The 15,556-nt window shown below is 39.1% G+C and overlaps 1 protein-coding gene across 1 annotated transcript in view; it reads left to right on the top strand.

Annotated features, from left to right (window-relative positions):
- Positions 1 to 15,556, top strand: part of gas6 (growth arrest-specific 6) — a 104,144-nt gene that overhangs the window by 87,553 nt on the left and 1,035 nt on the right. The window contains exon 14 of the mRNA XM_039744664.1: positions 1,256 to 1,469. Within this exon, the coding sequence (XP_039600598.1) occupies positions 1,256 to 1,469 (214 nt within the window). The remainder of the gene's footprint in view (positions 1 to 1,255; positions 1,470 to 15,556) is intronic.

The following is a 15,556-nucleotide window of genomic DNA, read 5'->3' as shown; positions in this document are numbered from 1 at the left end:
CAGGAGCTCATTGAGGACTGCCGAAGGAAGGGCTGGAAGGCTTGCTGTGAGCCCATAGAAGTAGGGTGCAGAGGCTTTGCCGCTCGATCCCTGTGTAAGATCTTTGCCAGGCTTGGAATCACAGGAGCTGCAAAGAGGAGAGCCATTAAGTCCATCACAGAAGCCGCAGAAAGAGCCTCGAGGTGGATTTGGATCAAGAGGTCCGCAAAGTGGGCAAGTGCTGCTGGGACACAAGTTGGGGCGTGACCAACCCCGGCTGGGTCACCTGAGAGAGACCCGAAACACCCAATGATCTCAGGAAACATCACTGATGATGTGTCCCAGCGCATCCAAAGACGTATCTAAGTACATTTTAGTTTCTCTAACAGTATTGTGTCTAGATTTTGGTGGCTTTATGCCTTCTGATCCTTAAACAGTTTCAAGTGTAGATTTCAGCAACAGCTTTCCTTCAGATTCTTGTATAATTTTGATTATGGTTTTTGGCCTTAGCTTGACTTCTGATTATTTAATGTTGTCGAGACTAGATTTAGGTGGCAGCTCACCTTCAGACTATTGTATTATTTCAAGTCTGGAAATTTGGTGGCAGTATGCCTTCTGACCATTTTTGTTTTTGCATTAATCACATTTTCACTTTTCAGCTTTGGTTAAGGCTCTGATTTAAACTACTATACAAACAACTCCAGTTTTTACATTCATCATATTAAAGGTCATTTCTACTTTGACACTTAAAAATTCTGTTGTTTACTTTGCTAACAGTTCTGCATCTAATTTTGGTGAGAGCACATCTCTTGATTTATTTTACTTGCAGCTGTTCACCCTTTCGCTTCTTTGTTAGTGTACATGCATATCAATCCTTGGTACAGTTTTCCAGATAAACACATATCTCCCAGTCCTGCTACCTCACCCCTGCGATTTTCCCTCTAGCCAACAGGCAATTTAGGGGGGGTTGGCTTGAACTAAAATAGCAGATGGGCATTGCTTATTCAGCAGTCCAGGAGTCCACCCTAGATAAAGCAACTGGCATAATTGTCATGTAGTCAGTTACATTTACTTAATTTCTCATTTTTGGTAGATGACCATGTTTATTTTATTGTTTCCTTTCTTGTTGGGAATTTCATTATTTTTTGTGTACAATTTCTTAAATGTGATAATTTCATTTAAACCTTAATTTTCTAATTTCATTTAAACTCATTTACATTTAAACCAATGTGCAGGTTTGACATTGGTCAAAAATACTTTGTTTCTTTCTTTACAGCATGTAGTTTTGTCCATGAACAATGTGATTGTTTTGAGCACTGCAGTTCAAGTGTGTGATTCTCAAAATCACTCTGTTAAAGCCATTTTGAAGAAAGACCTAGTATTCTTGGAGGTAGATGGCATTCAGAGCCGTGGTGACCCAAACTCAACATGGCCTTTAACTGAAGCTGTTTTCAAAGGAGACATCAAAACCTACTTAGGAGGAATACCAGGTATTTTATTAATTATATTACTCTTTCATAGCTATGCTATTAGTGACAGGCTGTTTTAAATGAATAGTAAATTCAGTTTTTTTATTAAACAGAAAGTTTCCATGAGACATAATATATAGGTTTGGGAATGTTGTGATTCAAATTGGTTTTGATTCATGGAGTCTCAGTTTGAGTCAAAATTAATTTTTCATTCAGTTCTCAATTCAGTACATAGGTTGGGGCTATAGTACAGTATATTGCGTACCAAGCAATTGATAAACTTGTTTTACTAGTCCACTGTAATGTTAGACATAATTGGTAGTGAAGCAAGCAAGTCTTGATGAAGGTCAGTAACTTTTGACTAAACATTAAGTTATGAGAATAGTGTGTTTTGTGTATGCAGCTCTTGGCATGATATCTTGACAATGTCCAAAATAAATTACTATATGTACTTGCAGATAAGCAACACATTTTAGGATCCAAAATTAGACCCAAAACATTGGGTTTAGCTTATCTATGGCCCAGAGCTCAATTTTTTAAAACATTATTCACTTAGAATATATGAAAAGGCCCTGAAATTCCTCTATGGCTATATGGAAAATAATGATGAAGAGAGATGTGCATTGTTAGAATACTATCTGAATCATAATTCTCTCACTGTAACTAATTATTAAATTAATGTTCATAATACAGAAGAGTTGTAATTCATTATGTGCCCAGCTTTTCATAATAACTAAATTAATCCAATAGTCAAGAAAATATATAAAATACCTTGTCAGGACCTGGAAAGTATTTGTAAAGAATGTCACATCACAATTTATCTTGGAAGAAACTGCACACTTTCCAAACTGATGGCCTGTCAATTTCTTAATTAGGCACAACGACTCTGTGTCTTTTTACTGAAGATCAAGGCTTAAAGTGGGCTGGTACACAATGTTGTACTGGCTCTGTTCCATTATTTTCGCTGTGGCTTACTTGCAGTAAATGGTTGCATACTGACATCTCCCTCTCTGACCTTGAAGGAGGCCTCTAACCCCATATCTTTACAATCTAATGTACATATATCATGGTGATTGAAAATCCAAATGCTAAAATTTGCAACACTTCGGGAGGAGGACCAAGAAGGGAACAAAAACAGAGAGTACTGGTACTTTTTTATTTCCACTTCAGACATTGCTGAAGATTAATGGTTAAATGTATGTTGATCCATACTTTTTATGTATACATATAAAAGACCCTCACTGACTCATCACTAATTCTCCCACTTTCCATATAGGCGGGAAGTTGAAATTTCGAATACTCATTCCTTGCAGTGTACTTACAAAAGTTAGGTATGTTTCATGTCCTATTACAACACCCAAGGGGGGATACTCCCTAAACTGTATATATAGATAGGGGAAACCCCTCTTCACTATTTCAGTGACTTCCAATATACGTAGGAAGCCGAATTTCCCATGCTCATCCTTTACACTGTACTTTCAAACGTTAAGTATGTTTCCTTTTGTAACGTGCCCCATAGCGAACTTTCAAAAATAATGTCTTCTTTTTGGCGGTTCTCACCATTATGCCATAAGGAACTTTCGGAACTGACCTCTCCTTTTGGCGGTTTCATTCCATATTTCCATTAACAGACAATTTATTTCATGGCAGAGACGCACAAGGGCCGCCCCCGGTCCCCCTTCCTTTTTCCGCACAGCCACTGTCCATGCACCTAACACGTGGTTGGCTCCCTGCCTATGTACATTAACGACATCCCGCACTCATGTGCCTCCTCACTCGTTTCCTTACTTTCCCAAGCTGTTCATCATGGTCACTGCTCCCTTCTTCTTTACTCCACCGCTTCAAGAGTGGAAGGACTGCTCATTCTTCTTTCAGGCTACCTCTAAACCTCACCCATACTGATTCCCCCATGTGTACCATATCCAAGCAGAGCACCATGGTGCAAGTGCTGCTTGATTGTAAGCACATTGTATGGGATGAATGCACTATGGCACACAGACCAGGTGTTGAGGTTTTAGACAGGACCCACAAGACATCAGAAACACAACAAAAATGATGGGAGGCTGGACAGTCTTGCTGGCTGGAGACTTCCAGCAGACCTTACCAGTTTTCCCAAGAGGAACACGCGCTGACCATGTTAAAGCATGTCTAAAGTCTTCATACCTATGGCCTAAGTCCAATGTTCTTACCTTAAGAATAAACATGAGGGTTTACTTGAAATGCGACAAAAAAGCCATACTCTACTTTTGAAAGTTGGCGCACCAATTATGTTACTACGAAACTTACAACCACCAAAACTTTGTAATGGCACCCTGCTTCAGATCAAATCTCTACACAAGAACCTCATTGAGGCAACTGTCTTCACTGGAACTGACTCAGGGGAGACTGTATTTATTCCTTGCATCCCTCTCATGCCCTCTGAACTCCCATTTCAATTCAGATGCCTCCAATTTCCAGTAAAGGTCTGCTTTGCTATAACAATAAATAAGGCACAGGACTCTGAAAAAGGTTGGCATGGACTTGACACAGGATTGCTTCTCACTTGGCAAACTCTATGTTGCATGCTCAAGAGTAAGCTCAGCAGACAACTTGGTCATTTTACAGCCATAATGCAGAACTACAAACGTTGTTCACAAAGAAATCCTTACATCCTAAAAATGTGCATTTCTCAAACACAGCAGTTGCAATCATAAATTAAACTCTTTACAATCATCAAATTGTAAACACTAAAATAAGCCTATGACAATTACGTTGACAATCATGTTACGTTATTTTAAAAAATGTTCCCTGTTCTTTTTCATCACTTCTTTAACACACTACTTCTCCGCTGCGAAGCATGGGCATTTTGCTAGTTTCTTATATTATGCAAAGTAAAAATCTGCATGCATTGCTTGTTTTTTTCTGTAACATTTAGTTAAATATATTTGATTCAGTATCACTCTATACTCCAGTTCAAAGATAAATGTAAAATGTGGTCTCCATATTTTTTTAATAGCATATGAGTGCTTTTTCATGTTCATAACATTCTGTCTGATGTGTTCAGAGTTCATTTGTAACATTACCCAACCATACTAAACCTGTTCACAAGGTTGTCTAAGTTAGTAATCAACTTTGTTCACCTTCTCCCTTTAGTTCTTTTGTTTCTGGCTCTCTTCCCTTGATCCACTCTATTGATATTACTCTCATTCCACACACTTCTTGTACTAGAAATTTCTGCTTTATCTCTTACTTTTTATTTAGCAGAGGATTTTAAGTTTAGATACCATTGCTGATAAGAAGCAGACTACAACTGCTACTCTTAGTCTTAGTCTTGGTCCACTTCTAGTCTGCACCTCTGGGACACACTGCAGCAGTGCTAAACCCAAAAGTTAGTCTTGGTACTGTAAAAACATACTAAGACCAGGGGCCTCATGCATAACGATGTGCGTAGAATTCACACTAAAACATGGTGTACGGACAAAAACGGAAATGTTCGTATCGCACAAAAAAATCCAGATGCATAAATCTGTGCGAACGCCAACTTCCACATTCTTCCGCTCCATAAATCCCGGTCAGCGTGAAAGTAACGCATGTGCACACGCCTGCTGCCACTCCCAAACTGCTTCCAGAATTTGCCTCTTTGAATTTGCAAATCAATATAAATAGCACTTAAGGTCAGTGTTCTGTGAAAAGGCAATGGCAAAAGCACAGGGGGAAATAGAAGAATTTCAGTGAATACCAAGTGGAGGCAAAGGAAAATGTATTATTACATCCTGGTTTGGAGACTGCTGTGTTCAGGACCATAAAGCCCTACAGAGAGTGATCTGTGCAGCGGAACGCTGCTGCATGTCAGCTCTACCACCTATGCAGGACATTTACACCAGAAGATGCAGGATCAGAGCTCTCAGGATTATCAAAGATTCCTCTCATCCCAGCAATAGCCTGTTTCATCTGTTAAAATCAGGCAAAAGGTTTTGTAGCATCCTGGCCAGGACAGAGAGACTCAGAAGGAGTTTCTATCCTCAAGCCATAAGACTGTTAAATCAAAACATGCCATCTCATCCATGACCTTCCACATACTTAGCCTGGAATGTAAGTTGTACTATGCCGTCTACCCTTACCTTGTTTTGGAATTGGTCTGTCATTTAACTATGCACCTGTCTAACTTTGGTTTTGCACAATAATCACTGCACCATACCTTAAAACTTAATTGTACTTTATTCACATAATTTTACTTATTTATTATGTTCTACTATACTGTTATCTTTCAATCTGTGACTTTTTGTTAATCTAACTGATATTCTTCTAACTTTGCAGAGTTTTTGATAGGCGGATCAGGATGCTTTTCACTGCGTGTTGTCCTGTATAACTATGCATGTGACAAATAAAGAATATTGAATCTTGGTTTAAACAGTGGTATAAACAACAAAAGAAGGTTGATTGAGTGACAAAGAGTGTCGGAGAAACTTGTAAGGCCAAGTTCACAAAGTTGCATAGTGCCCGAAATAAAAAAGAAGTTGTCAGATATCAAAGTTGCCGTGAAAAAGCAAATCATAGCTCCCCGTCTGAGTGTCATATGAAATCTTATTAGGGTACAGAGAAAAGAAAAAAAAAAATAGGGACACAGTGGGAAAAAAGCTTGAAATTTCAACTTTGATCTTGAAATTATCCATTTAATCACGTAGTTTATTTTGTCATTAAAGTAGAACATCATAAACTTCATCTTAAAATCGTTTAATTTACTAGTTTCTCAAATCCCATCGTAACTAAAGTAGCATGTTAAATGCTTTGTTTTGTATGTTTTCTTCTATGTGCTGTATGTGTGTGAATCACTACGTGCTTCTTAAACAGGCTTTCTCTTCCTCCGACAGGACACAGAATCCATTACATTCATGATATTACAGCTCTCTGAATAATTAAAATAGTGAGATGTATACTTGATATAATTTTTATGATGATAGGAATTAAAGCATGCATTAAACATGGGAACACAGTAACGCAGTGATAGTGACGAGCTGGCACCCTGTCCAGAGATTGTTCATGCCTCACACAAGATGCTGCACCGTGCGCGACGTTTGATGAAATAATTTATTGCAGCAGTACTCTCTCTCTTAAATGTACTAACCCCCAATTCCTGTCCTTCCTTTTCTTTCTCCATGTACCCGATCACCACACAATCAGCTCTGTAATAGACGTTAAGCCATCTGTAAGCTGAGATGCCGATTCTTCAAAACTTTTAAGGAATATTGAAATAGCTTCGTAGTACATGTTTAATTATTCTATCCATCTATCCTTCCAGTGTCACGCCAGCACCAGCAAGAATACAGCGCGAGGCAGGAGCAATCTGTGAATGGAGCGCCAGCTCATCGCTAGCACTGTGACACCGTGTCCTCACATGTTTAATTATCAACAATATAGATTATTTAAATGAAGTTAAAGTTTTATCTGTAAAATATAATAAACATATTTTGCTGCATTTCATCCTTAAAATAATATCGTCATCATATGTAAATACGCGCTTTTTAAAGTGGCTCAGGTTGTGCAATATTATAACTGTATCGCAAGTTTACAGATAGGTAATTACAAAGTACAAATAGTTCTACAAGGAGCACTTGATGGACTGATTGATTGTGCTTATAGTTCTTGGGATGAAACTGTTTTTGAACCACGAGGTCAGTACAGGAAAGGCTCTGAAGCATTTGTCGCATGAGAGCAGTTCAAATAAGTAGCATGGCTGAGGCAGTGTGTACTAGATGTTGTATACCGATAATTCTGTTTTTGATCAGCTGCTGTAGAGCTGTGATTCCACACTCAGATACAGTGATATAAATACTCCGAGTGGTGCAGTGAGAGTGATATGGAAAAAGAAAAAGATTATTGCGGTGGCAACCCCTAACGGGAGCAGCTGAAAGAAGAAGAAGAAGAAGGTGCAGTGAGAGTAACAATGCTAAACCAGCTATGGTATTTGGAATAGTTTGGCTATTCTGTGGAACATTATATTGTTACAGGTTAATTTCAATCAGATGCCTTAAACTAATAAACAATATGCAGTTAATTTCAGTGTACAGTAGACCCCCGTGAAGTTGCGGTTCAGGGTTCGCAGACTCAGTTGTTCTCTGATTTTTCCTTAGAACCTAACTATTAATTGTTAGCAGAAAGCGCAAATATCCTCCACAATCTTTTATGGCTTTTTTCGTGGCAATACTGTGCTGTAGAGAGAGCAGGAAGCAACTGCCCAGGGAAACGCGGTTTGGGATGGTGAAAGTAGCCAATCCGAGAGAGTTATTCATTTCTCCTTGCTGCTGATTAACTGCTGCCCTGTGACGTGACTCCAGCTGAGTGTCCTCGTGTTTTCCATTTTGTTATTGTATTCATTTTGTTATTCTTAAACGCACAAGATGTTGCCAAATCGCCCTGCACCTTCTAAGCCCTGAGCCTAAGCGCCAGAAGAAGTTTAAAACACTCCAGGAGAAGGTTGAACTTCTGGATTTGCTCCAGGAAGAAAACAAAAAGTTTATGCTGCAGTAGTGTGCCACTGTGGCATTAATGAAAGCACCGCACACTACATAAAGAAGAACGAAGCAGCGATCTGGAGTACTGTATCTGTAAGTTTCTGTGATAGTGCCAAAAAGGTAACGACCTTAAGGAATAAAAATATCAACAGGATAGAATCTGCCTTGGCATTGTGGATCACCATCATCAGGAAGAAGAACATACCCTTGGACGGTAATATCATCCGTGAGAAAACATGGAAATTGTACCAGCGGTTCGCTACAGGAGAAAATGTAGCAACTTCCCATCACAATGTTCCTGAAACCTAAAAAGAAAAGCCAGCACGAAACCCCACCAGAAAAAAACCCGTCCAAAGATACAACTACTCCTGAAGCGCCTGAAAAAGAAGCGCCACCCGAGGAGTTTTAAATCCTCTGCATTGTACTGCACAGCTACTTCATCATCATCATCAATATCATTCATCATTGGTGAGTACCCGTACATTTTACTGTATTTTAATTAAATGAAATTATTATGTATTTACTTATAACAAAGAAAATGACAGCGCATACCAAAGAAAGTACGCTTGCATGAATTACGGTACGTATAGCAGTAACATTGGTATTTTACATTCTAGCTCCGTGGGAGACATAGCAGTAGAGTACTGCACAGTAGACGGGTTTGTTCTGTTTTTAGGTAATGTATTAATGTATTAAGCTGAGTTAGCAACAAAATTGAAGTGCTTTGGGGGCATACTGTATTTAGGGTTTAAACTATAAAAATAGGCATTTAAAAGGTATTTTTTAACCACATCCAAAAGTCGCGGTTTATCACAATTTGCAGGTACTCTAGGAGCGTAACCCCCGTGAATTTTGGGGGTGTACTGTATATGATAAAGCTGTGTCAGGGATGTGGACCTAAAAAAGAAAGGGAAACCACACTGGAACAAAAGCACTGCTTTGACGCTGGGTGCCACTAGTTTGCAAAACCAAGTGGAGAACTTGCATATGGCAGGGTTTGAGCTACCGTGAAAATGTGCGTGGCTTTACGCCAAGTTTAGGTTTTATACATTGCAATTTGAGCAATTTGAAACAGGAGTACACAACTTTTTTGTGCATGCACACCGTTTATACATGAGGCCTCAGATCAGCACATTTCACACTGCAATTGACTTTCATGCGATCATGAGATTAAAATTTATTTTTGATCATCACTACAAATTACTTGGGGTAAGTAACATAATAAATAACATAATTTTTGGGTGTTTTGGTCTTGTTTCTGCTGACACCACGTTATGCATAAGTCCATTATTCATTAAATATATAAATTTATATTTTTTCTTTTAGGCTTTTTTGACCTAAACATTTCATTGATAAAAGTGTTGTCTTGTTTGTCTTCCTGCTGGAGTTGTTTTGGTTATGTTTTTTCATACCCTGATGTTTTCAAATTCTGTGTATCAAATTATTCAATACTGTACATATTCAAATGCCTGCGGTAATGGGCGGGTGCCCTTCCCGGGGTTTGTTTCCTGCCTTGCGCCCTCTGTTGGCTGGGATTGGCTCCAGCAGACCCCCGTGACCCTGTAGCTAGGATATAGCGGGTTGGATAATGGATGGATGGATATTCAAATGCAGCATACATTCCTATGCCTGTTTGAGTTACTTGGACAAAATTAGTCATTAGACTGATTAATCGAAAAAACAATCGATAGATTAATCATTTGCAAAATAATCATTTGTGACAGTACTGCTATTGTAAAATCGAACACAAACCAAACTGTAACATATTCAAAATGAAACTCTGCTGTTTTTAATATCATTGCTTATTGTGATGTTTGTTGAAATAATCCATAAAGCAACGTTTGGGGACCCAGGCGGTGCACTTGTTGCACTCGGTGATCATACATTTGATTTTTCTGTATATGACACCATGGCAATAAATCCAAAATGAACTGATCACACTGCATTTGTTTTAACAGCTGTAGAAGACCAACCCGGCTACAGACAGAAACCAAGGACACACAATGTCCAAACACACACGTTTATTAACTCTTTTCCTTCTGCACAGCACACAGTGCACAAATTACCAGCAAGACTCAGTCCCTTTTCTTCCTCAAGTCTTCTGCCGCCTTTATTCCTCTTTTTGCAAGGTCCATCCTATTCCACCCGACTCTGGCTCCCCGAATGGAGTGAGTCGGCCCCTTTTATGATGCTCCTGGATATGCTCCAAATGCGTCCTGATGAACTTCCTGCAGCACTTCCTGGTGTGGTGGAAATGCTGCCATCCACGGCTTTGGGATCGTCCAGGTGCCCCCTGGCAGTGGCCACGGACCCCAACAAGGTTGAGCTTCCTACCTCGCAATCTGTGGCCCTGATGTAATCCAGGAGGGCTGCCCTCTTGTGCCCCTGGGAAGATATTGCCCCTCTCCCGGTCCTTCCCTTCTCCAGCCATCCCGGTGGGGCGAGGTCCCCGGTTGTCTGCCACACAATGTATAGTATTCCATTTTTGAAAAAGCCAACAATGTTGTCCATTAGCATATAGTCATTAAGTTTGCAATACCAACAATCAGCATTAAACGATTTTTGTAATAAAAACACGCAGGACAAATTAATCTGAGCCAAGCCATAATAGAATAATATAGAATGAAGATGGAGATGCTGTTTTATAGGGAAAAGAACAGGACGGTAGTTTTGAGTGAGTAAAAGTAATTAGCAACTTATTTTTTTGTTGGTAGACATTTATTCAACTTTTGAATCAATGAACTATAATACAGAATTTTGCTACAGTGTCTTCCATACCAACACCATGTGTAGGTGCCTTCCATGATTCATGCTGTATGTAGTTCACAATATGTTTTATTCTCATCTGTTCTTTTCTGTACAATGCGTAAAACATTCAGTTCATTTCATGGGCCATGTAAATGTGTAGCCTGTTAACATCATGGCTGTAATAAGTTAAAGTAAAACATGATTAAAGAACTTTAATGGATGAATAAAGCCATATTAATAAAATTTAAAAATAAAAAAAATTTATAATACTATATAGTACATTATTTTTTCTTCTCCACCAAGCATATGACTGGTGGTAAAGTCAAAAACAAATTCTTGAGTGAACAAAGTAAAAACGTGCATCTCAAGCTGGCTTTAGGTCAGCTTACTTGTTCCTGTTATATGATAGAAATGCAATGCTAATTGCAAGGTTAGGATTTTCAAGTTCAAAGTTTATTGTCATATGCACAGTAAGGAAACACGTTTCCCTGTACAATTAAATTCTTTCTTTGCTGTCTACACCAAATGACAAAACCAATGTATAAAGATAAATATAAAATATTAAGTAGCAGATAGATAATAAGTAACAGAGGCAGCATAAAGTATAAAAATAGAATACAAGTATAAAGTGTAATTGTTTAAGTAGGTGTGTGATGGACAAGTCACATACAGTTTTGTGAGGTAAATAGAATGAGGTGAACCATGGTTGTAAACTCCAGTCAGTTATTTAGGAATCTAATGGCCTTGGGAAAGAAAGAGTTCTTTACCCTAGAAGTCCTGCATTTCATACTTCTATACCTCCTGCCTGAGGGTAGAAGTGTGAACAGTTTGTGTTGGAGTTGGGTGGGGTCCCTGAGGATTGAGGCAGTTTTCCTGTGGACTCTGAAGTTGAAGATGATCTGCAGAGAGGGCAGTGGGGTCCTAGTGATCTTCTCAGCAGTCTTTACCTTACCTCTCTGCAGTCCATAGCAGTAGTGTTGCCGTACCACACGGTGATTCAGCTGGTCAAGATGCTCTCAACAATGCAGCTGTAAAAGTTGCCGAGGATCTTAGTCAGCATACCAAACTAACTCAGCCTGCTCAGAAAGTACAACCACTGTTGAGCCCTCTTGACCAGCTGTGTGGTGTTAAGTGTTCAAGTGATGTCCTCACTGATGTGAACACCCAGCTATTTAATGCTCCTCACCCTCTCCACTTCAAGCCCTTGGATGAACAGTGGCCAGTGAGCTCTCCTTTCCTTCCTCGTGTCCACTATCATCTCCTTCATCTTGTCTGTGTTGAGGGTGAGGTTGTTGTCCTCACACCATGACGCCAGACTGTCCACCTCCCTCCTGTAGGACACCTTATCCCCACCAGTGATGCATCCAATCACTGAGGTGTCATCTGTGAACTTTAGGATGTTATCTTTGTGGGAGGCGACACAGTCATGGATGAACAGGGTGTACAGGATGGGGCTGAGGATGCATCCCTGTGGGGTTCCTGTGTTTGAGATAATGGTGGCTGAAATCTTATTACCAATTATCTTATCTGCGGCTTGCTTTACTAATTGTGTCACTTTCCATACTTTCCATTGCTTCCCACTTTCTAAATTTATTTAGAGTTTATTTCAGTTCTTATTGGTTCCAATTTTTAGTTCCCCACTTTCTCTGAAGTAATTGTTATTCCCATATACTAGGCCTGTTCCAATTTGTGTATTGCTTTTGATCTAAACCCTCCAAAACTTCTTATCATTATAAGATTACAGATCAAAGCATTACACTCAAATCTGAATGAAGCTACCATTTTTACAATATGTGCTACCTAAAATTCCCATTATTCCAACTAATAACTTGTTTCAACTAAAATAAACACATTTTCTTTTAAATTGTGTTTTACTTTAACAATCAACAAAACCGCAGGTCAGTCCCTAGGAAAACCAGGAATTGATCTACAGCAGGAATGTTTTGCTCATGGGCAATTGCATGTAACATGTTTAAGAGTAAGGATCTCTGATGATCTAATCATAGTAAACCCTGTCAAAGAAATCTACAAATAGTTACATAGTACTTTTTAACTGAAGGCACAGTAACTGAGACCTTTTGTCTTAATAAGTTTCCCAATCGAATTTGGGTAGCACAGTTAGTAGTAGATTATAAAACGTAAAACTGTGACTTAGAAAATACCTCTGATTTATATCTCTGAATTCTCTTTTGATATGAACCTCTGAATGATCTATATACCTGTCAAAATTTGTACTTTTTGAAGAGCAACTTTGTTTTGGTCATGAATCAATGGTAAGGGGGTTCATCTGGAGTCTGATAAGCCTTCATGCTGTTAATTACTTCATTATCTGACACTTAAGATTGTTCATTAATTAGCAAATGTTTCCCAAAACCTTAATTCATTATTATTAATTACTTCATTATTTTTAAGGTTGACTTTTGCCTATGATTTGATTCTGTCACAGGAAAAGAGGTCATCTTAAGTAGATTACAAAAACACACTTACGCTCTTATTTGGACAATGTAATAACAATAATAATAATAATAGGTTGTTATGCAATAAACATATTAAATTGCAATGTAGGCTATAGATTAGAACAAAATGAGCTGTTTGTAGCTTTAAAACCTACGACTACATAATAAGTTAACTAATCAAACTCGGCACGTAATCAGTCACATCCTTTAAAGTTGAAAGGTAAATTGCCCTTTAGTACCAGCAACAACAATGGAAGTATTGTGCAACTCTACCAGAAAAGCTATTAGAGATGGCATTGATGCTCAAAATGCACTTTGATAGGCAGACAGGAACCCCTTGGACCATCTCAGTAATCGACAATGAAAAGAGGAATACAGGCTGTCCAGGAGTGAAATAATAACTGTACTTGGTCTGATGAAGGACAAAATTAGAAAGAGGAACACATTGTAATTGTGCTCTGTCCTATTGTGCAGTTTCTGACAGCTGTTTGTTTGTACTCTACTGGTAGATACTAGTAGACAGCTAGTGATGCACACAGCATCAGCAAGGCTGCTGTATCCAAATCCGTGCATGCAGTGACAAGACAACTATTGTATCATGCATACAACAATCCCTGTGGTTGTGGGTTCAAATCCTGCTACTGACACTGTGTGCCCATAAGCAAGTTTCTTCACCTGCCTGTGCCCCAATTGGAAAAAATAAGAAATCTAACAACTTGTATCTCAAATGTTGTAAGTTGCTTTGGGTAAAGGCATCACTCAAATAAGTACCTTGTAATAATAATAATTCAGTGCCTTGCATGACACTAAAATTGGTTTTCATGCCATTGCAAGCATACTTAACATTGTAGGTGCAGTGGATGGAATGCTCATCCCTATTCATATTCCCAGGCTGTTGAACCCCATCCATATTTGTCAAAAGGGTTCTCGTCACTAAATGTCCAGGAGGTAAGCAACCATTATGTGGCCTGGGAGTACACATGATGCTTATATCTGAACCAACTTTGGAGTGAGTCATATGGCGAGGGATGGTGTCTTTGGCAGTGGCTGATTACTGGGAGATAGTTGGGTATAAATTTTGCAAATACTTGGTATCCCAAAACCATGGCTGAGGAGTAGTAGAACACCACACAACAAAGCATATGCGCTGTTTCAGAATGCGCTCTGGACATGGTGAAGCTGGTAAAAGATAACAGTTTCCATTTGTTGTAAATCTCCTATTGTGTCCACTTTTGCTTTGAAATGGAAAACAGTGGTCTTCTATTTGATCCAGTTGTTGCTGCTGAACTTGAATTTAGTGGGGAACATAATAATGCTACTAATATTATTATTATTATGTGACAGACAAAAGTAACAAATTTTCCCAGTGTTTTTCAAGCAATAGTTGTGTACCATAAGCAGAAATGTTTTTTACATATTTAATGTGCAGCGTTTTTTGTATTGTAAGTAGATGGAGAAATACAAAACAACAGCGTAAACCATGGTAAAATATTCATAGTTAAAAATACAATAATCATTTAAGGTTTTAAATATAAGGTGCAATGAATGAATAGAGATTGTGATTAAATTTTGTTCATTAAATAAAAGGTAGGTAGGAACAAGATTTTCCTAAAGTGGATATACATAAGTGATGGTACTATTAAACATAAAAGTGTGTTTTGGATGATTGGATGCCTGGTACCCCTTGAAGTTAAGAACACCTTGATATGCTGACATTTCATCATGGTCAGAGCATGGTTGGCTTTGTGTTTGGGTTTGATTTGTTATGGGTGTTGAATGTTTGGTGTGTTGAGCCTTGGGATTTTGACCATTGCGATACTTTAATATACAGTTGGGATGGTGAGGGTGGGGGAGGTCATCTGTTGTGTCTCAGGTAACTCTATGCGGGGCAGCACTCACAACATCCATCCATCCATTTTCCAACCCGTTGAATCCGAACACAGGGTCACGGGGGTCTGCTGGAGCCAATCCTGGCCAACACAGGGCGCAAGGCAGGAACCAATCCTGGGCAGGGCGCCTACCTACTGCAGGGCACACACACACACACACCCACACACCAAGCACACACTAGGGACAATTTAGAATCGCCAGTGCACCTAACCTGCATGTCTTTGGACTGTGGGAGGAAACCGGAGTACCTGGAGGAAACAACCCCCGCAGACACGGGGAGAACATGGCATCTCCACACAGGGAGGATCCGGAAAGCGAACCCGGGTCTTCTAACTGCGAGGTGGCAGCGCTACCCACTGTGCCACCGTGCCGCCCAGATGAATTATCTAATATAAAAATACTCTATAACGAGACGTGGTATACAACCCTTTCTCTGCCAAAATAAAAGTCCTTTTTCAAAACAGACAAAACAACCAGTCATCCATGTGGTCTTTTACAGTGAAATATACTAATATTCCTTTGT

The sequence above is a fragment of the Polypterus senegalus genome, chromosome 2 (assembly GCF_016835505.1).
Source record: "Polypterus senegalus isolate Bchr_013 chromosome 2, ASM1683550v1, whole genome shotgun sequence".
Classification (NCBI taxonomy): Eukaryota; Metazoa; Chordata; class Cladistia; order Polypteriformes; family Polypteridae; genus Polypterus; species Polypterus senegalus.
The sequence above is the reverse complement of the archived record's forward strand: the minus strand, read 5'-3'. Positions and strand labels throughout refer to the sequence as shown.